At 42.3% G+C, this 22,806-nt stretch overlaps 1 protein-coding gene across 3 annotated transcripts; it reads right to left on the bottom strand.

The window, feature by feature from the left end:
• Nucleotides 1–11,175: 11,175 nt before the first annotated feature.
• CTSL (cathepsin L) lies at nt 11,176–15,749 on the bottom strand. Of its 3 annotated transcripts, none has more exons than XM_060013513.2 (8): nt 15,697–15,749; nt 15,068–15,204; nt 14,643–14,765; nt 14,404–14,550; nt 13,728–13,952; nt 13,116–13,278; nt 12,351–12,468; nt 11,176–11,718 (listed from the first exon to the last, which is right to left on the bottom strand). In XM_060013513.2, the coding sequence occupies exons 2-8, from the start codon at nt 15,191–15,193 to the stop codon at nt 11,595–11,597; spliced, it is 1,026 nt and encodes a 341-aa protein (XP_059869496.1). In that variant the 5' UTR covers nt 15,194–15,204; nt 15,697–15,749; the 3' UTR covers nt 11,176–11,594. The 3 variants fall into 3 exon arrangements, with proteins under 3 accessions (XP_059869496.1, XP_069396826.1, XP_059869495.1); XM_069540725.1 differs by having other exon boundaries at nt 11,176–11,538; XM_060013512.2 differs by lacking the exon at nt 15,697–15,749 and adding an exon at nt 15,383–15,586.
• Between the last annotated feature and the right edge of the window lie 7,057 nt (nt 15,750–22,806).

Here is a 22,806-nt window from a genome sequence, read left to right as displayed (position 1 = left end):
ATTAAAGCAAAAGGCAGTGGTGGGGAGGTGGGGGCTAGGAGAAACCATGGGAAGAAACATTCCTTTCCCACTTTAGCTTTGGACAAGGTGGTTCATACCACCCAAAGATGGATTTCAATTTGGATATAATTCAGGATTCAGTAGTGTTCCTCAGTCCACCTCTGCTTGGCAGCAGTAACAGAAGCAGTAAAATTTAATACGTAATCGAAAAATTTTCATCTTCCTCCACAAAACACAAAGATTTTCTAGGAAAAATTCTGATTCTAACCAATGGGCTATTAATGCTTCATTAGACATTTCATCAGAAACTTATATCTCAAAGATTCAAACTGAAGTCTTCACTTCTTAGGAATAAATTGATCCAGTGAGCACATGGTTTCAGGACTACACAGCCAGGAGGGGAAGGATTTCTAGGTGAATGATAGCACCTTCAGTCATGGTCTGTGTTGTTTTGATGAATGTGGTAGGTGCTCAGGGAAAGATCCATTCACTCACTTCCCTTCTTCAAGCTTGAGACTCCTGGTCCCTGCACCTCAAATCTAAGAACGGGAAACTAGGGAAGAGTATGGGACTCGCATTCTGTTCTCAGTGGCTACATATCAAAGATTTGAGAGCATTGGTGCAATGGTGCCTGGGTGACCAGTGCTTTCATAGGCAGGGTCTGGAAAGACCCTCAGAAAGAAGTTGGGCTCTCTGGCCGAAGTGATCTGAGAATCCCTTTCCTCTTGGTTTCTCTTTCCCTCCAGATTGCCTTCCCAGTTTAGATGCTTTTGTCTATCTCAGGAGAAATCCAGTTGTTCTTTCCATTTTCCAGCAGCCCCCAAAGGACCCTCTACAGGTCTGGCCCCACTTGGGGAAGGTGGGACCATTCACTGGTTTCTATTGCATTTTGGGCAGATGAGCTTCCGCAGCTTGGGGGGCAGACCCATTAACACATCAAAAGGAAAGAAGCATTTTAATAGATACTCTTTAAAAATAAGAAGAAAACATGGTGTTTCAAATCAGTGGGACATGAATGACTGGTGTTTGAATAATAAGCTAGTCATTTGGGGGAAAAAATAAACAACAACCCAAAACATAGATCTGCAAACATGTTGCAGATGCATTCCAGAATTAAACATAAATAATAAAGCTGTAAAGGTATGGCAAAAAGATAAAGAAGAATATATTTATGACCTTAAACGGGACCAAAAGACACAAAGCGTAAGATATAAAGGAAAGACAGATGTGAATATATCAAAGTAAAAACAATACACCACAGACTTAAAAGACAATTGATAGCTTAGGAGAAAATATTTGTAACCTATAACAAAAAATGAACATCAAGAATTATGCATATTGAGAGGAAAAGGAAACTATCCTAGAGAAATACACTACGGATATAACGCTGCCATTTGCAGAAGAGAAAACACAAACAGTCAATAAACATGTGAAAAGATGGTTAGACTCCCTGATGATCAGGGAAATGTAAGTGAAATAACATCACTTTTCACTTATCAGATTGGCAAGGTACAATGAAGACTGAAAATATCAAATGTGCTAACAATGCAGGGAAATGACCCCGTTCCCTCTGCTGGTGAGACAGATGGTGGGGACAGCCTTCTGAGAAGGCGATTTGGCAGTTCTGTTTAAATGGACAGCCCCTCTGGCCCAGTAGTCCTACACTTTGGTATGTATAAAACAGCCTAGATTAGTCTTTTAAAAATTAAGTGTTGCTTGTAATGGCAAAAAGATGAGAGCAATTTAAATGTCCACCCGTAGGGAGATAGTTGATTTGTTGTGCAGCAGTTTAAATAAGTTGGGACTTACAAACCCACTCCAGTCTTTTATGAATATGGAAATAAATACCTTAAATAGTTTTATACAAAGGCATTCTTAACATCAAAATAGACAAACACAGACAGAAAGAAATATATCAGCTAGCACCCTAAGGTCTTTTGTTTCTTTTTAACCTGATGAGAATTAACATGTTCTTTACTCACTGGCTTCACTTTCATGAAATGGAATCTAATCGCTTTTTTTTTTTTTTTTTTTTTTTTTTACTGAGGAAGAGAATACAAATGAGAAAGATATAGAGGGAAGGTAGGAAATGGTGGGTGGGTCTATAAGGTGGGTCTGTGTATCAGTCAGGGTTCTCCAGAGAAACAGAGCCGATAGGGGACACACACACACCTATGTTACAGTCGTTTTTTGTTTTTTTTTTAAATAAATTTATTTATTTATAGCTGTGTTGTGTCTTCGTTTCTGTGCTAGGGCTTTCTCTAGTTGCGGCGAGCAGGGGCCAGTCTTCATCACGGTGCGCGGGCCTCTCACTATCGCGGGCTCTCTTGTTGCGGAGCACAGGCTCCAGACGCGCAGGCTCAGTAGTTGTGGCTCACGGGCCTAGTTGCTCCGCGGCATGCGGGATCCTCCCAGACCAGGGCTCAAACCCATGTCCCTGCATTGGCAGGCAGATTCTTAACCACTGCGCCACCAGGGAAGCCCCTGTGTTACAGCCTTGAGGCAGAATTCCTGCTTCTGAGGGAAACCTCAGTTTTGCTCTTACGACCTTCAGCTGACGGAAGAGGCCGAAGGGGTTGAGGACAGGCCGTCTCAAAATGTGCTGCTTTGGCATATTGATTTGAGCTGAAGGCACTTGAGAATCAGCAGATCCAGGAAGAGCTTTCTGATCTGCCCTTTCTACTTGAAAGCAGGTTATGAAATTTCCCATGAGAGACGTGCCCTCCCTGTACCAGGAGAAATACATGCTTGTCACCAGAGACTGGGAGTCCACAAGGAAATGGATCTGTGTGAACAAACCTACTAGAATAACCCTCATCTTCCACTAGTTTTGCACCCCTCTGCCCCCATATACAGCTTCTAGTCACTTCCCCACAATTACTGCCCTTAGGCCAAACCCCTTTGTCTTGTCATTTTTTCACAAATTTATCATTTCTGTGCCTAAAGGGTATAAAAGCTTTCAGCTCTGGTCACTTCCTTGGAACTTCATTCTCTTGTAAAAGTCTCCATGTACATGTAAAGTTTAATAAAATGTGTATGATTTTCTTCTGTTAATCTGGCTTATGTCAGTTTAATTCTTAGGCAGGCCAGACACCCTAAGAAGGTAGAGAAGAATTTTTCATTCCCTACATGCCCATTCACATCATCGAGAAAAAACTTTAAAGTCAACTGATCGTAAATGTTAATCACTTCTACACGGTATCTTCACAGCAACTTCTAGACTAGTGTTTGACCAAAGAACTGGGCACCATAGCCTAGCCAAGTTGACACATAAAATTAACCATCACAATCTGAAGTACAAACGAGGAAAGATGACCAAGCTATAATCATAAGGGAAAAGGGCATTTTGCAAATAGATATGACGCGATGCCACTTTCATAAAATAAAATTTAAAAAAAACGACAAAACTACATGATCCAGTCCCTCACATTTCACTAGTGGCTATAACTTCTGTGCAGTCTGCCAAGACCTACTTCTGTAATTATATGTGCCTCCTTCCCCAGAGTTCTCATTGCATCTGTCTCTTCACTGGCTTCCTTGCATGTCTTCCTCTCTCTCTCTCTCTCTCTCTCTCTCTCTCTCTCTCACACACACACACACACACACACACACACGAACCAGGTACCATGCCTGGTGCTAGCGATTTAGCTGTGAAGTAGACAGACAAAATCCCTGCCCTCAAAGAGCTCAGGCCTGGTGGATGGGACACACGTGTAACTCTGGGGATAAAGTACTGTGTGTTTGCTTTGGAGCCATTTAGAGGAGCTGCCACTCCAGAAGTGAGGAGTCAGGCAAGGCTTCCCAGTGGAAATGACGTTTAAACTGAGGCCTGAAAGTGGGACTAGAAGCTTGTCAGGAGAAGGTTAGGGAGGACAGAGAAGACAAGTGACAGGGATGAGCCCTAGAGGTGAGGGGACAGATGGGCAAAGATTTGAAAATGGTTAGAGTATGACTTATTGGGGGCACAACTGGTAATTCATTATGGCTGTGGGGGGTAGAGTGTGAGGAGGGTAGTGAGAGATGAGGCTGGAGGGGTGAGAAAGGCCCAACTCATGCAGGGTGTTTTGAGTTGGTTAAGGAGTATGGAGTTTGTCCCGAGGGCAACGGGGAGCCACTGATGAGTTTTAAGCAATGGAGGAACGTAATCAATATGCATTTTAGTAAATATTACCTACAATATAGACAACAGATTTGAAGTAGTCAAACTAGAGGCTTGTTAGGTCACCGTCAAGAAAGTTAATGTCATCATCTTGGCAAAAATTGATGGTGATGATGGCCCCGATCAAAAGCCATGAGGATGGAGAGAAGTGTAGGTGTTTGAGAGCTGTTCATGTATCGGTGATTGATTACGTATGTCAGAGAAAAGGAGAGGGGAGGAATGAAGGATATGGATGGACATGCCATCCACAAAGCCAAGGAGCACTTGGAGATGACCTGGTTCTGGGGAAAGATGATGACTTCAGCTCTGTACGTTGGAGTCTGAAATGTCTGTGGGTTAGCTGAGTCAGGATGTCTCATAGGCAGTTGGATACATGAGTTTGGAACTCAGGAGAGCGACAGGAAGTCATCAGCATGGAGGTGGTACCTGAAGTAATTAGACTAGATGAGGTCATTTGGGAGGATCTGGAAGGAAAACATTACTGTAGGGACGGACCTAAGTTTGGATGAGAATAGAAGGTGGGGAAGTGGAGGATAGCAAGTTTAGACAAGCTGTTCAAGAGGTTCAGCTGGAAACAGGAGGAGGAAAATGCAGCAACTGGAATAACCCAGGGTTAAGAGGGGTTTTGCTTGCTTGTTTTATGATGGACAAGACACACTTACATCTTTTTTTTTTTTTTTTTTTTTTGCGGTACGCGGGCCTCTCACTGCTGTGGCCTCTCCCGTTGCGGAGCACAGGCTCCGGACGCACAGGCTCAACGGCCATGGCTCACGGGCCCAGGCGCTCCGCGGCATGTGGGATCTTCCCGGACCGGGGCACGAACCCGTGTCCCCTGCATCGGCAGGCGGACTCCCAACCACTGCGCCACCAGGGAAGCCCTGCACTTACATCTTTAAAGAAAAAAAAAGAAGGGACAAAAACAATGAAAAACAAAACTGCATGTGTGTTTGGGTAAAGACAAAGCAAAAGGACTGTTAATATCCCTGAATTAATAATTTTGGTTGTTCCTCTGAGGAAGGGGAATATTTAAGAGGATACATTTCCAAAACGGGCCTTTGCTTTTTCTTCACTGCTTGATTCTTAAAACTCCGAGAATGTGTTCATATAATGTGGATACATCGATTATTCATTCGTCCAGAGAGCAGATCTTGTTGTGTGCCTGCTTTGTGCCAGGTCCTGTCTTTAGTGCTGAGGATAGAGAGGTGAACAAAACAGAGCCCATTGTCTCTGTATGGGTCTCTGTACAGACTAAGTGCTGATGTGTGGAAGAGACACAATAAACAAAACCAACAAATAAAATGTAATAGCATGTCAGATGGTGATAAATGCTATGGGAAAAATAAATCAGGGGAGGGGAGAACAGTACTACCAGGGGTTATTTTAATTTTAGTTCCTGGTAAAGACAGGCTTCACAAAGAGGATGACATTCCAGCCAAATCCAGGGGGAAGGGAGGAGCCTTGTACACACCTAGGGGAAAGCCTTATAGGGAAGGGGACAAAAAATACATAAACGTACATTTAAACTAAAAAAAATGCTCAAAACATTTTAAAAAATACTCTATGCATGTTTTTAAGCATGCTACTTCCAGAATCTCACTCACCATATCTCAGGAATGGCCTGAGCACATTTTGTTGTTGTTGTTGTTTTTAATTTATTTTATTGAGGTATAGCTGATTTACAATGTTGTATTAATTTCCACTGTACACCAAAGTAATTCAGTTATGCATATATATATATATATATATATATATTCTTTTTCATATGCTTTTCCATTATGGTTTATTTCAGGACACTGAATATAGTTCCCTGGGCTATACAGTAGGACCTTGTTTATCCATTCTCTATATAATAGTTTGCATCTGCTAATCCCAAGATCTCAGTCCATCCCTCCCCCCAGCCCCCCCCACCCCCACACCCTTGGCAACCACAAGTGTGTTCTCTATGTCTGTGAGTCTGTGTCTGTTTCACAGATAAGTTCACTTGTGTCGTATTTTAGATTCCACGTATAAGTGATATCACTTGATATTTATCTTCATCTAACTTACTTCACTTAGCATGATAATTTCTAGGTCCATCCATATTGCTGCAAATGGCATTATTTCATTCTTCTTTTTTTTTTTTTTGCGGTACGCGGGCCTCTCACTGTTGTGGCCTCTCCCGTTGCGGAGCACAGGCTCCGGACGCGCAGGCTCAGTGGCCATGGCTCATGGGCCCAGCCGCTCCGCGGCATGTGGGATCTTCCTGGACCGGGGCACGAACCCGTGTCCCCTGCATCGGTAGGTGGACTCTCAACCACTGTGCCACCAAGGAAGCCCTATTTCATTCTTTTTTATGGCTGAGTAATATTCCATTGTATATGTGCACCACATCTTCTTTATCCATTCATCCGTTGATGGACATTTAGGCTGTTTCCATTTCTTGGCTACTGTAAACAGTGCCACTATGAACCTTGGGGTGCATGTGTCTTTCAGAGTTATAGTTTTGTCCATATATATGCCCAGGAGTGGGATTGCTGGATCATATGGTAATTCTATTTTTAGTTTTTGAAGGAACCTCCATACTGTTCGCCATAGTGGCTGCACAAATTTACATTCCCACAAACAGTGTAGGAGGGTTCCTTTTTCTCCACACCCTCTCCAAGCATTTGTTATTTGTATCCTTTTTCATTATGGCCATTCTGACTGGTGTGAGGTGGTGCCTCATTGTAGTTTTGATTGGCTGGTGCACATTTGATTGCTGGGAAAGTGAGTAGGAAGAAGGTAAGTGCAGGTTCCTACCAGGTGAATTGTTAACTCCACCTGAGACCATGTTTTCTTAACAAAAGAGCGTCTCAAGGGGTTTTTTGTTTGGAAATGCAGCTCATCCCCGGGAAGCTATCTTCTTGGAAGTTAGACTGACACCCGGGACAATATGACAGTCATGTGGCAAAAGGCTCCCAAGACATCCAGGGACAGTGAGGATGGTGGGCCAGCAAGGGCAGACCAGGACTACCTCCTACCAAAGGAAAACAAAAATTGCCACAGGACACAGCCTACACTCAGGAGACAGAGCACGAAACCCTGTAAGAGCACTTGTTATCAGAGATCAGGACTTTAGTGTCAAAAAAGACCACAGTATTCCCCAGCATGAGTTAGGCCATTTTGTGTCACCACCACTTTTTGAGCAGCATATATAATATTAAGTTTTCTTGCATTAACTCCCATGTTTCCTTCTATCTTTCTAATGGTCTTTCCTCCCTCACAGAGAAAAACAGGAAACATTTGACGTCATCAAGTGAAAGAGGTGCCAGAGAGTAAAGAAGATATTAATTTTCACCAAGTTAAATAGAAAGAGAAGGAAGCAAAGCTTGTTTTCAGTGCATTTTAATGTATGAGAATGTGTTGCTATGAGGTATTGACTGTTCCTGGTTTGCAGCGCTGACCAGTGCCTGATTTAGATGAGAGAGGATATGTGAGGAAGGGAAAAGATACCCAAACTTCTTGTGTCTTTTCTTCTGCCTACAAATCTTTAAATCCAAACTTCTCCCAACCATTTCCTTGTGGACTGTAGCATTTGAGGCATGTGAGGAAAGGCCAAGAACCATTGTGAGCTGAGAGATTTCTTACTTATCTCTCCCTTATGTTCAGCAAGTCTGACTTGTTTTTGGTGATGGTTTTTTTTTTTTTAAATTTATTTTTGGCTGCATTGGGTCTTCGCTGCTGCGCGCGGGCTTTCTCTAGTTGCGGCGAGCGGGGGCTACTCTTCGTTGCGGTGTGTGGGCTTCTCACTGCGGTGGCTTCTCTTGTGGAGCACGGGCTCTAGGCGCATGGGCTCAGTACTTGTGGCTCGCGAGCTCTACAGCGCGGTCTCAGTAGTTGTGGCACACGGGCTTAGTTGCTCCGCAGCATATGGAATCTTTCTGGACCAGGGCTCGAACCCGTGTCCCCTGCATCAGCAGGTGGAGTCTTAACCACTGCACCACCAGGGAAGTCCCATCTTTGGTGGTCTTGACCAGACCACCAAAGTGCGGCTCTGCTCGCTGCACGTGTGTCCTCTGGGCTGCTAAGGAGAGCACGAGGCTAGCTGTGCAGGACAAGTGCAGTAGTTTCCTGGGGCTGACACAACAAATACCACAAACTCACTGGCTTAAAGTCACAGGAATTTATTCTCTCATGCCTGGAGGCCGGAATTCCAAACCAAAGTGTCTGCAGGGCTATATCCCCTCCAAGGGCTCTAGGGAGGAATCCTTTGTTGCCTCTTTCAGCTTCTGATAGTAAGTTCATGTTTCAGACAAGTTTTTTGTGTCGACTGAAAAAAAAAAAGCACAACCTAAAAGTTGAGAATTATGCTTTATTTGTCAGACATTCTGAGGACTTAAGCTGGGGAGACAGCCACTCAGATAGCTCTGACGGACTGTTCTGAACAGGTAAGGGAGGAGCCTTACAAACAAATAAAACCAGGTAGTCAGAACATCAAAAGATTACTGTTAAAGAAAACCAGACATCTCAAGTTGACGAATTTAGTGCTTTTCTTTGAGTAGGAAGATGCGAGAGTCTGGACTTATTGAAACTACTCCTTTGATATGCATCTTAACTATCTAGGGCGGTATCCTGTTTTTCTCCATCCTGAATCCCCTCGGGGTGCACAGTTGGGGGCAGTTGCAGTGGCACAGGGCTTGATGGCTGCAACATCCTTGGCTTACTGACATAGCAGGCGACATTCATCCACATTTGTAAAATCAAAATTTGTTTTCAGCTTTGATTCCTGTCGACTGGCTTATTTTAAAAAGCTTTTATGATAGATGCTGTTTGGAACTTTTCAGTTTAAGTTAATTGTCTTTGAAGTTACAGAACCTTCTAACATCTGTTTAATCATTTAGGTATTGTTTAGTTTGGAACTTTTCACAAGTTTAAATAAATATAAATGTCTTTGAAAGTTGCAGAAGACATCTGAGAGGTCTTCACATTTTCATTCATATCAGCACCTAGGCATTTTCTTAAAGTCTTGGGCTCTACTTCCAAGATTATGTGGACAGCAGTATGAGCTAGCCTGTTACGGTGAAGCAAGGTGACAGTCACTAAGGAGTCCTTTCTAGTGGACTTTCAGAGACTGAAGGTGGCAGATTGCATTTTCCAAAGATGGCCACAACGTCTTCCATCCCACATGCTTTTCTGCTAAGTGACCTTGCCTCTCCCCACCAGGAGGTAGACTGTCAGCCCCCTCCCCTGTAACCTGGGCGTCCCTGGTGACATGCTCTGAATACAATGCAATGCGGCAGCAGAGGTTTCACTGGGGACTAAGACCAGGTTATAAGAAGCCTTGCAGTTCCCCACGGGCATTCTGGCTTACGTTCCCTTGGGATGTTCCTCTCAGAGTCACCCTTCGTGCCATGGGAGCCCAAGCCACGGAGAGGCCCATGTAGGTACTCTGGTGGGAAGCCAGGGCTGAATGCCCAGCCCACACCAGCATCTAGGACAGCCAGGTGAGTGAGCCTGCTTGGATGTCGGCCCAGTCAAAACTGCTAATGATTCCGGCACACGTGAAAGACTTCCAAAGGAAAACATGTAGTTAAGCCCAGTCAGGAAATTGGAAAGATGGTTTTTTCAAGCTGCTCTGTTTCCTGGTAGTTTGTTTTCCAGTAATAGATAACCAGAATAGTCTTTTCACTGCATGCCCCATTGGTTCCCGTGTCCTAAAAACCTGTGTGTGGGCCCAGCCTCATCTCCCACACCTCAACCTTCCCACTTTCTCTAAATGTTGTTTCTCTTTTCTAAGAGGTTCTGACCCGGGAAGTCTCTGCTCAGATACCCACCCTTTTATCCTGTGTTACTGCCCGGCTCCTCTGGGTCCATGTCCCGTTTCTTTTCCTTCTGGTGTTTCAACCACCTCCTCTAACAGCACCATCTCCTCCTCAGGGTTGGGAATGTCTCTTCCACAGGGTGATGACTGGGGCGCCATGAGTGCTGCATCAATTCCAGTTGTCTCAGTGTGGTCCCAACCAGTAGAAGGGACTCAGATTGGGAGCCTCCCAATTCTTCCTGTGGCTTGATCATGCTATCCCAAAACCCAAAGAATTTTACTCCAAATGACACAACATCTGTCATTTTAGGTCAGAAAGTTGGAAATGTAAGCGCCTGTGAGGGAAGGCCACATTGAGGGTCCAGCACGGCACACAGTCCAGTGCAGATGGACTTGACCAGAGGCTGCTGGAGGTCTTGTGGGCTGAGACCCCAGTTCTCCTCCACCTCATGTCTTCAGAAGGAATTACAGGGTCTAATAACCAAATGCTTCCACCTACTTTTTATTTCCTTGAGTAGGAAGGAACATGAGAATTTTAAACCCAAAGACAGCAAATGAAACTATGTGCTTCCTTAGCCTGCGGAATGTAGGGAGTTTTCCTTTTTTAAAACAAATTCAGGAATTAGGCAGCTAGGTGTAAATTAGGCTTCAGACTATCTCTTTTGATGCTCTCACCTATTGCCCACCTCTGAGGCCGCAAGACTATTTCTGAAGCCCAGCCTCAAACGTGGGAGCTTATCCTTCATCGCATATGGACACAAAGACAAACATTCTTGGCAATCCATTGTGTCTGGTCCTTCCTCAGTTGCAAAGTAGCCACACAGTCTTCGCTAGAAGTTGGGGAAGATGCACCAGAAATTGGCTCTGTGACGTTCACCCTGTAACTCTGCTGGGCTGTCACCACCGTGGGTCAAATGATCATGATCTCTAAGGCCCTTTTCTTGTTTGGGACTCGTATGTATGTGTGTTCACTTTTCTAAAATATGAATTTTTTCCTTATTAAAATAATTTACCTTTGTCCTTTAGATTGTTTGCCAAATTTTGTTCTATTCAAGGGTTGGGTCAGACACAGACAATAGGCAGCTGACATATTCAGAACTATAAGAACCAGAAGGCCACGCAGCCATTCTAACAGACCACTGGCACACTTAGTTACGTCTTCAGGGCCCAATTACCTTTTTTACTCTACAAAAACTTAATGTATTAAAAACAGAAAGATGTACCACCTCTACTCTGAAATTGTTTTATTTTAAAGGTAAAACTTTATACATCCTTTTAAAACATGAAAATTCAAAATTCTTGAGGCAAGTCGATCATACAAACCTATTTACAATAGTATTAAAGGAGTGGTAACATTTCACCAGCATAAAATGTCACAGAATTCAAATCACAACTTGGATCTTCAACGATTCAAGTGTTTCATCCCACACAATAAGGTCTGGTTAGTTTTAAAGAAAATTCTTCCTCTGGATGTTCTGTTCTCAATCCTGCCTTTGAGGTTTAGACAGTAGGATAACTGGCCATGGTGGCGATTCCACAGTTGTTGTCCCGGTCTTTGGCCATCTTTATGTAGCCGTCCATGCCCCAATCTTCACCCCAGCTAAAAGAAGAGAGGGTTTTCCATTTTATACAAAGAATCAAACACACTTATCTTTATTAACACTTCAACAGTGCCCCAGAGGTCAGGACAGACTCAGAAAGAAGCAAGAAAGGCAGTTGTTCTTGTTCCTGGTTGAGTTCTAATGTGTAAATAACTTCAGTCTCCAAACCTCTCACGGAACTGCAAAATTAGAGACAGAAAAAGGAAACTCTTGGGGCCAGATACGTTTCAGATTTAAGAAAATTTTCAGATTTAGAAATGCAATGGTGCTGGGACTTCCCTGGTGGCGCAGTGGTTAAGAATCTGCCTGCCAATGCAGGGGACACGGGTTTGATCCCTGGCCTGGGAAGATCCCACATGCTGTGGAGCAACTAAGCCCATGTACCACAGCTACTGAGCCTGCATGCCGCAACTACCGGAGCCCGCGCGCCTAGAGCCTGTGCTCTGCAACAAGAGAAGCCACCGCAAGGAGAACCCCGCGCATGCTACGAAGAGTAGTCCCCACTCGACGCAACTAGAGAAAGCCCGTGCTGCAACAAAGACCCAATGCAGCCAAAAAATAATAATAATAATAAATTAATTAAATTTTTTAAAAAAAGAAATGCAATGGTGTCAAAACTCCATCAATACTCTAGGCAAGCTTGAGAGAGTACCTTAATGTTATAATCAAACATTAATATGTCTGTGCTCACCCTAAGTGGCATAAAGACTTTGGAAGTGTACTTAAGGGTTTGAGAACCTGTATCCAAATACTGATTCCAAAAGGGACTCCCATTTCAATCTCAAATATAAGTATTTGGGGCACTTTATACCTGTTCTTGACAAGCCAGTATTTATTGTTATCTGAGTCTGCTCCTTCAAACCCATAGCCAACCACCAGAACACCATGATCCAGGTCTTCACTGCTGCAGTGTGGGTCATAATAAATGCCTGGGAACATAAAATTCAAGGTTGGGGTGAGGACCTTCAAGTGACCCATGACAGTAACCCAGCCTGTCAACTAGGATAAGAGAGACACCTCAAAATTCAGCTAAAGGACATAAATCTAGATAGGATTTTAAAACAAGATCTATTTTTTTTTATCTAGTCTAGGGATCTAGGTTCTTGTCTAGCACTAGCAGAAATACTGGCACAATCTCTTTTGTAAACAATGTGTCAGGAGACATAAAAGACCACTCCCTAAAACCTTATCATTTGACTTTCAGAATGTCAGTCTAGGGAAACAGCACACAACACAAAATTACTTCAGGCAAGAGGTTCTTTCCGGTTTTAATTACAGTAGTAAAATTGTTTGGAAAATTTCAAACGTCTAACAACTGGAAAAAAGTAAATTAAGCTATACGAATCAAATTAAGTAGCCATTTAAATATATTTGTGAAGTGCTTAAAATCATGGGGATATGGTTCAAGTAATGTCAAACGGACACATCAGGCACAAATACTACATGAACAACTACGTTAAATCTACACATCCCCAAATTATACACTGAATTCTACACACCAAAGAGTCAATCTTGCTGTATGTCATGGTGGTTTTCCAATTTTTCTGCCTAAACTTCCATACAGAGAAATGCTTACCTGCTTTATAGAACTGGAAGGTTGGATGGCTTGCATCTATAGCAACAGAGATGGGGCCCACAGTTGCCACTGCCTTCATAAGGGCCTTCTCTTGCTTAGGAATGTCCACGAAACCAGTGTCATTGGCAGCAGAACTCTGGGGTCTGTAGTGGCAGGATTCATCCTTTCAAAGGTAATGGGGAAGAGACTTGATTAATACCATCCCCGTCCTGGGGTACATGAGTTCAAGACAGTCTGCAGCTTAATGATTTCCAAGTCAAGTTTGTTATAAAGCATCCCAGGAGACAAAATGATATTGGTTGTTTTGAAATGGAAAAAGTAGCTGGTGTCTATTCAATGAGACACGCTCAGTCTACCTGTCCATAAGAAACGTTTACTCTGGAGAAATTTATACTTACATAGAATGGTATGTATATTTCCACATGACACAGAAATATTAACAGCTTTATGGTAACTATCTAAACAGAGAACTGTGCAAGGCTAACATATTTTAATACTAGTTCTGACAGTCTGCAGATATAGAGTCTACAATCTAAAATGTGAATTCTAAATTGGTATCTGTTTTCCCCCAAAGCGTTCAACTTTGATAACGAGATAAGGAGCTCCTTTTACCTTTCCAAAATATGGATAGGATTCCTCTGAGTCCAGGCCTCCGTTGTCCTTAACATACTGGAAGGCATTATCCATTAGGCCACCATCGCAACCCTCATTGCCTTGAGGCCGAGAGCAGTCCACCAGGTTCTGCTCACTCAGTGAAATAAGTTTGCCAGTTTTCCGGAACATCTGTCCTTCAAGGGCACCAGTTGCACTAAAAGCCCAACAAGAACCACACATACCCTGAAAACAAAATTTAAAAGCTCTTAGTGTACAAAACAAATAGCAAGACTTTGATGATAGCCCATATATCTGAAAATGCTTTTAAAAACTAGTGAATTGCATCCAAACTCTAGTCATTCAGAGCAGGCCATGGGGTGTTTCCAAAAGGAAACCTCTTCTCCAGGCATTTGAGGGCTCTTCTGTCCACTTTCAGTGATTGAGAAGGAAAAGTCTTCAAGAGCTGGCAAACAACTCTTCATCACAACAAATGCATCTCTCATTCCAAGAAACTTATCAACACAATTCTTTTTCTCTCAAGGAAATTTGAAACCAAATAAAATGTTTTAAATTCTTGAAAAAACAAAAACAAAAAACGAGTGAACTGCATGTTGTTCCACAGCCTACCACTGCAAGGACGGCAACTCCTACTTGGCTTTACTCTTGGAGAGAGATCTGCTGAATACTGTCATACCTGATTCTTCACAGGAGTTACGTAGCCTTTCTCTCTCCAGTCCATGGATGAGGGAATCAAACCAAAGACGGGTACTGGGAACACTTTCCCCTTCTTGCGCTTCTGGTTTCGAAGACCATTCATCACCTGCCTGAATTCTTCACTGGTCTTCAAGGAAAAGGAAACAATGTTGAAAAGCAAGAGGTTATTTTCCTAAAGTACTAAGGAGGGGAGGCACAAAAAGTTCATGCCACACTCACCATGTCACCAAAGGCATTCATTGTCATGGTGAAGCCATGTTTCCCTTGGCTGTATTCCTGATTGTGCAGGTCAATCATTTTCATATTCTTCTCCCACACTGTTCTCCTCCATCCTTCTTCATTCTACAGGCAAACAGGTAACCTATACTCTTTATTTCTATTTAAAACCAACCCACCTTCACCAAGTGGATTTGCAGAAAGAGAGGAAGAGAAACCATGGCCAGAGGTGGCTTTATACTCTTGGGAACTGTTTCCCAGCGCCCACACAACAGCGTCGTATGCCCGTACTGTACTCGGTAATGGGTGCCATGAAGTTACTGCCCTGGTAAGAGGCAGCCTCAAGAGGTTATTATCTGCTATAAACTCCCAACAGCATGGACCATTCTCTGCGTGGTTTCAGATGGACAGTTTCAGATGTTACCAACCAAGCCATATAGTTTCCTGTGTGTTGCCTTCCACAATTTCCATTGTGCATTTAAACTGAGATCAAGTTTTGAAGCCGCTGAGGCTATTCCCAAGCAAAGGGCAGTCAGGATGAGTGAAGGATTCATGTTTCAAAAGCCTAGGAAGGGAAAAGAAATGAGTATCTGATTAAACCAATCTTACTAAAAGGCCATCCTACTTTTTTCTGAGACGTTATACCCACTATGGTGGAGTAAAAACATTTATCTTCCCAAGTATTTACACAAGGACTGTAGGGGAAGGCTAAGTACGTGGATAGAGAAAAACAGCTCAGAGACCCCAGTTTCCGCGCCGGAGACGGTGAGGCTCTTCAGGGACTCAGAGCCGCGGCTAGGTCGAAGCTCCCTCCCGGGTTGCAGGCGGGGCCAGGCCAGGAGCGTGCCGCCCCGCCCCCCGCCGCCAGCGAACGCCCGTCGCTCTCAGAGGATGTTGACGCGGCGCAGGGAACAGCGGGCACTGCAGCCCGGCTTGCGGGGGTCAGGCTGCCCTGTGTGACCAGCGCCTCCTGGGACCCCTCCAAACCCCAAGCCTGGCAGTCCCGCTGGTTCCCGGGGTGCCCCTGCCGCGTCAGGCCCCAGCCCGCGGTGCTCACCTGCGGCAGGCGCAGCTGCGCAGGCGCAGCCAACAACTATGGTTCCAGGGGCGTCGGAGATTGGGCTGTGGGCTCATGTCCTCCCATTTAAGGCTCCGGGATTCCGCTCGGCCGGCCCCGCCCCCCGCTAGCCCGCACCGCGATTGGCTGAGCTACATGTGGGCGGGGCCCCTGTGCTGGGACTCCCGGCGTCTCACGGGGCTGGTCCCAACTTGGCCAGTTACCAGCCTCAGTGGACCCGACGGCAGCGAGCTGGGCAGCGCTGAGAAGGGTGGACGGAGCCTCCTTGGGGACCCAGATCAATTAATTACCTCGATGGCGCTCGGCCGGTGGTTCACGAAAAGAAGCTTATAGGGAGCACCAAGTGGATTATCAGCGCAACCCTGTGCCGCCTTTAGTCCTAGAGTTTTTGGTGAAAGTCTGCGGGAGGGCTGTCTAGTTTAGGGGTTCCCGCTTATTCCACAGCAAAGGTGGGGCGGGCTGGAGGAATGCGGAGCAGTCAGGCAGACGCCTTACCTCCCGGGCTGAGGGTGGTACAAGCTGGGTTTGAGAAGAATCAGAGCGGAAAGGCAGTTCCTCAAAGCTCGGGACGCGCTGGTCACTCCCCAAATCCCGGGAGGGAAAGGGGATGGGCTGGGTGGGTCTCCAGAGAAGGCATGGCATTTTGTAATGCCCCTTTCCTGTCTTCCCGGTCAGGGGTTCCTCTCACCTCTCAAGCTTTCCTCAAAACCAACAGAAACGAGTTATTTACAGAAAAATTTAGTTTAAAAAAAGGAAAGGTGGAAAGTAGAAACTGTTTTACCTTCCCACACTCGACATTAAGGATTGTTATGTCTTCCTTAGTATCTAAGGTGCTTTTCTTGAGATTTAAGAAATTTAACTTTTACTTCAGTGAGTTCTACTTTACATTTAATGTCAGGATTTAAATGACAGTTAGTGAAACGTTTTAAATGGAGGAAAATAGATTTATATATTAAATATTAATTTATATAATTAATAATTTAAGGAACACAAGCCAGAAAAGTTGTGCATGTTTGTCCTTTACTACGTAAAAATATATTCATTGTAGAAAATACCTTTTATAAAAAAATTATCATTACCTCATGTCCCTTTCCACATTACCTTTTTTCTCTGCATATTTTGAATTTTTAAAATAAAAATGTAGTCATGGTTCACTGGCCTTGTAAACTAATTTCTACTTAAGATTAAATGGATAAGCGTTCTGGAAGCACAATCAGACACAATTTTACTGTGTTAATTTGTACATAACATAAAAATGTCTATTTTAACCATTTTTAAGTGTGCAGATAAGTGGCATTAAGTCCATTCACATTATTGTGCAACCATCACCGTCAGCCATCTTTGGAAGTTTTTCATATTCCCAAACTGAAACTCTGTACCCACGAAACAATAATTCTGCATTTCTCCCTCCTCCCAGCCTTTGGCGACCACTATTCTAATTCTGTCTCTCTGAATTTGACTATGTACCTCTCATAAGTGGAATCATCTAATATTTGTCCTTTTATGCCTATGTCACTTCACATAATGGCTTAAAGGTTTATTCAGGTTGTAACGTGTCAGAATTTCTTTTTTTCTAAAGGTGAATAAAATTCCCTTGTATGAATGTACCGTGTTTTGTTTCTCCAGTCATCCCTGGATGGATATATGGGTTATTTCCACATCTGACTATTTTGAATGATGCTGCTGTCAACGTTGTTGTACAAGTGTTCAAATTCCTGTTTTCAGTTCTTTTGGGGATCTACACGGAAGTGGAATTGCTGGATATGGTAGTCCTATGTCTAATTTTTTTCTATGTTTTCCATGGTGGCTGCACCATTTTACATTATACCAGCATTGCACAGAGTTCCAATCTTAAATATTTTCTTAAATTCTCTGAGCTGCCTTTCCGTAAAGTCAGTACTGTCTTTTGGTGCACAGAAGTTTTAAATTTGGATGAAGTCCAGTTTACCTATTTTTTCTTTGGTTGCCTGTTCTTTTGGTATCGTATCCAAAAAATTATTACTAAACCCAATATCAGGAGGCTCTTCCCTTGTGTTTTCACCTAAAGTTTTATAGTTTTAGTTCTTATGTTTGCATCTTTGATCCATTTTGTGTTAACTTTTGCATATGGTGTAAGGGAAGGGTCCAATTTCATTCTTTTGCATGTGGATATCCGACTTTCCCAACATCATTTGTTGAAAAGACTATCTTTTCCCTATTGAATGGTCCTGGCAACCCCATACAATTTAGAAAAATCAATTCGTTAAATATTTTAAGATCTTTGAGGAAATAGAAACTTTTCTTTCTCAGACAGGACTAGAGGCTGTAGCTCTTAGGTGGTTACAAAAGCGTGTTGTATTATAAATGACTGGAGGTTAAAAAATTTTTTAATACACCATGGAGTTCAACACAATCATTCACTCAAAAAATCTAAGTACATAATCTAATATATGGGTTTTACAGTTGCCCTTGGATCACAGGGTGGAAAAACCTGCCACTGCATGACCATGAGTACCTGGAGCAATAGCCTCTCTGGAGGCTGTTCCGAAGAGTGGCGGCTACTTTGTTTCTTGGAATGTGATGCAAATGCATCAGAGAACACTGGACTTTTTAAAATACTGAATGTGCCTCAAATCTACAATTAGACCAAGAAATATCTAAATGCCAGAGAAATATGGGAGAAGGCCATTTAAGCAAGAAACTGCAACATCTATTTATACAAAATCTGTTAAGTAATGTATTACAGAAAGACATTAGCTTAGCCATTTTGTTCTTATTTCTACTCTTCTATCTCATTTCTTTGCCAAATAACTTAGATGAGTGCTCATTATTAAAATGGTCACAGTTTAGTCAAGTGACCAATCCTTAACTCTGCCTTTGATAAAATGCAGTTAGCAGAACTTCCTGATTCCTATTTAAAATGCAATACCTGTGAAAGTATATTCTTTTTTTTTTGAATTATATTTTATTTTCTTATACAGCAGGTTCTTATTAGTTACCTATTTTATACATATTAGTGTATACATGTCAATCCCAATCTCCCAATTCATCCCACCCCCACCCCACCCCCCCAGCCACTTTCCCCACTTGGTGTCCATACGTTTGTTCTCTACATCTGTGTCTCTATTTCTGCCCTGCAAACCGGTTTATCTGCACCATTTTTCTAGGTTCCACATATATGCATTAGTATACGGTATTTGTTTTTCTCTTTCTGACTTACTTCACTCTGTATGACAGTCTCTAGATCCATACACGTCTCTACAAATGCCCCAATGTCGTTCCTTTTTATGGCTGAGTAATATTCCATTGTATATATGTGCCACAACTTCTTTATCCATTCATCTGTCGATGGGCATTTAGGTTGTTTCCATGACCTGGCTATTGTAAATAGTGCTGCAATGAACATTGGGGTGCATGTGTCTTTTTGAATTACGTTTTTTTCTGGGTATATGCCCAGTAGTGGGGTTGCTAGGTCATATGGTAATTCTATTTTTAGTTTTTTAAGAAACCTCCATACTGTTCTCCATAGTGGCTGTATCAATTTACATTCCCACCAACAGTGCAAGAGGGTTCCCTTTTCTCCACACCCTCTCCAGCATTTGTTTGTAGATTTTCTGATGATGCCCATTCTAACTGCTGTGAGGTGATACCTCATTGTAGTTTTGATTTGCATTTCTCTAATGATTAGTGATGTTGAGCAGCTTTTCATGTGCTTCTTGGCCATCTGTATGTCTTCTTTGGAGAAATGTCTATTTAGATCTTCTGCCCACATTTGGATTGGGTTGTTTGTTCTTTAATATTGAGCTGCATGAGCTGTTTACATATTTTGGAGATTAATCTTTTGTCCATTGATTTGTTTGCAAATATTTTCTCCCATCCTGAGGGTTGTCTTTTTGTCTTGTTTGTAATTTCCTTTGCTTTAGAAAAGCTTTAAGTTTCATTAGGTCTCATTTGCTTATTTTTGTTTTTATTTCCATAACTCCAGGAAGTGGATCAAAAAAGATCTTGCTGTGATTTATGTCAAAGACTGTTCTTCCTATGTTTTCCTCTAAGAGTTTTATAGTGTCCAGTCTTACATTTAGGTCTCTAATCCATTTTGAGTTTATTTTCATGTATGGTGTTAGGGAGTGTTCTAATTTCATTCTTTTACATGCAGCTGTACAGTTTTCCCAGCACCACTTATTGAAGAGACTGACTTTTCTCCATTGTATATCCTTGCCTCCCTTATCATACAGTAGTTGACCATAGGTGCATGGGTTTACCTCTGGGCTTCCTGTCCTTTTCCATTGATCTATATTTCTGTTTTTGTGCCAGTACCATGTTGTCTTGATTACTGTAGCTTTGTAGTATAATCGGAAGTCAGGGAGTCTGATTCCTCCAGCTCCATTTTTTTTCCCCTCAAGACTGCTTGGCTCTTTGGGGTCTTTTGTGTCTCCATACAAATTTTAAGATTTTTTTGTTCTAGTACTGTAAAAAATGCCACCAGTTATTTGTAGGGATTGCATTGAATCTCTGGATGCCTTTGGGTAGTGTAGACATTTTCACAATATTGATTCTTCCAATCCAGTAACATGGTATATCTCTCCATCTGTTTGTGTCATCTTTGATTTCTTTCATCAGTGTCTTATAGTTTTCTGAGTACAGGTCTTTTACCTCCTTAGTTAGATTTATTCCTAGGTATTTTATTCTTTTTGTTGCAATGGTGAATGGGATAGTTTCCTTAATTTCTCTTTCTGATCTTTCATTGTTAGTGTATAGGAATGCAAGAGATTTCTGTGCATTTATATTGTATCCTGAAACTTTACCAAACTCACTGATTAGCTCTAGTAGTTTTCTCGTGGCATCTTTAGGATTCTCTATGTATAGTATCATGTCATCTGCAAGCAGTGACAGTTTTACTTCTTCTTTTCCAATTTGTATTCCTTTTATTTCCTTTTCTTCTCTGATTGCCATGACTAGGACTTCCAAAACTACGTTGAATAATAGTGGTGAGAGTGGACATCCTGTCTTGTTCCTGACCTTAGAAGAAATGCTTTCAGTTTTTCACCATTGAGAATGATGTTTGCTGTGGGTTTGTCCTATGTGGCCTTTATTATGTTGAGGTAGGTTCCCTCTATGCCCACTTTCTGGAGAGTATTTATCATAAATGGGTGTTGAATTTTGTCAAAAGCTTTCTCTGCATCTATTGAGATGATCATATGGTTTTTATTCTTCAATTTGTTAATATTGTGTATCACATTGATTGATTTGTGTATACTGAAGAATCCTTGCATCCCTGGGATAAATCCCACTTGATCGTGGTGTATGATCCTTTTAATGTGTTGTTGGATTCTGTTTGTTAGCATTTTGTTGAGGATTTTTGCATCTGTATTCATCAGTGATATTGGTCTGTAATTTTCTTTTTTTGTGGTATCTTTGGTTTTGGTTTCAGGGTGATGGTGGCCTCATTTAATGAGTTTGGGAGTGTTCCTTCCTCTGCAATTTTTTGGAAGAGTTTGAGAGGATGGGTTTTAGCGCTTCTCTGAATGTTTGATAGAATTCACCTGTGAAGCCATCTGGTCCTGGACTTTTATTTGTTGGAAGATTTTTTTTTTTCTTTTACGGTACGCGGGCCTCTCACTGTTGTGCCCTCTCCCGTTGCGGAGCACAGGCTCCGGACGCGCAGGCTCAGCGGCCATGGCTCGCGGGCCCAGCCGCTCCGCGGCACGTGGGATCCTCCCGGACCAGGGCACGAACCCACGTCCCCTGCATCGGCAGGCGGACTCCCAACAACTGCGCCACCAGGGAAGCCCTGTTGGAAGATTTTTAATCACAGTTTCAATTTCATTACTTGTGATTGGTCTGTTCATATTTTCTATTTCTTCCTGGTTCAGTCTACCTTTCTAAGAATTTGTCCATTTCTTCCAGGTTGTCCATTTTATTGGCATAGAGTTGCTTGTAGTAGTCTCTTAGGATGCTTTGTATTTCTGTGGTGTCTGTTTTAACTTGTTTTTCACTTTCTAATTTTTTTGATTTGATTCCTCTCTCTTTTTCTTGTTGAGTCTGGCTAAAGGTTTATCAATTTTGTTTATCTTCTCAAGGAACCAGCTTTCCGTTTTATTGATCTTTGCTATTGTTTTCTTTGTTTCTATTTCATTTATTTCTGCTCTGATTTTTATGATTTCTTTCCTTCTACCAACCTTCTACTTGTTTGTTCTTCTTTCTCTAGAGCCTTGAGGTGTAAGGTTAGGTTGTCTCTTTGAGATTTTTCTTGTTTCTTGAGGTAGGATTATATTGCTCTAAACCTCCCTCTTAGAACTGCTTTTGCTGCATCCCATAGGTTTTGGATCATCGTGTTTTTATTGTCATTTGTCTCTAGGTATTTTTTGATTTCCTCTTTGAGTTCTTCAGTGATCTCTTGGTTATGTAGTAACATACTGTTTAGCCTCCATGTGTTTGTGTTTTTTACGTTTTTTTCCCTGTAATTGATTTCTAATCTCATAGGGTTGTGGCCGGAAAAGATGCTTCATATGATTTCAATTTTCTTAAATTTTTCAAGGCTTGATTTGTGACCCAAGATGTGATCTATCCTGGAGAATGTTCCGTGTGCACTTGAGAAGTAAGTGTAATCTGCCCTTTTTGCATGGAATGTCCTATAAATATCAATTAAATCTATCTGATCTATTGTGTCTTTTAAAGCTTGTGTTTGCTTATTAATTTTCTATCTGGATGATCTGTCCATTGGTGTAAGTGAGATGTTAAAGTCCCCCACTATTATTGTGTTACTGTCGATTTCCTCTTTTATAGCTGTTAGCAGTTGCCTTATGTATTGAGGTGCTCCTATGTTGGGTGCATAATATTTATAATTGTTATATCTTCTTCTTGGATTGATCCCTTGATCATTATGTAGTGTCCTTCCTTGTCTCTTGTTACATTCTTTATTTTAAAGTCTATTTTATCTGATATGAGTATTGCTACTCCAGTTTTCTTTTGATTTCCATTTGCATGGAATATCTTTTTTCATCCCCTCACTTTCAATCTGTATGTGTCACTAGGTCTGAAGTGGGTATCTTGTAGACAGCATATATATGTATCCTGTTTTGTATCCATTCAGCAAGCCTGTGTCTTTTG

The sequence above is a fragment of the Delphinus delphis genome, chromosome 6, assembly GCF_949987515.2.
Source record: "Delphinus delphis chromosome 6, mDelDel1.2, whole genome shotgun sequence".
Taxonomy (NCBI): domain Eukaryota; kingdom Metazoa; phylum Chordata; class Mammalia; order Artiodactyla; family Delphinidae; genus Delphinus; species Delphinus delphis.
Note: the sequence above shows the minus strand (reverse complement) of the source record. Positions and strands in the feature narration are given on the sequence as shown.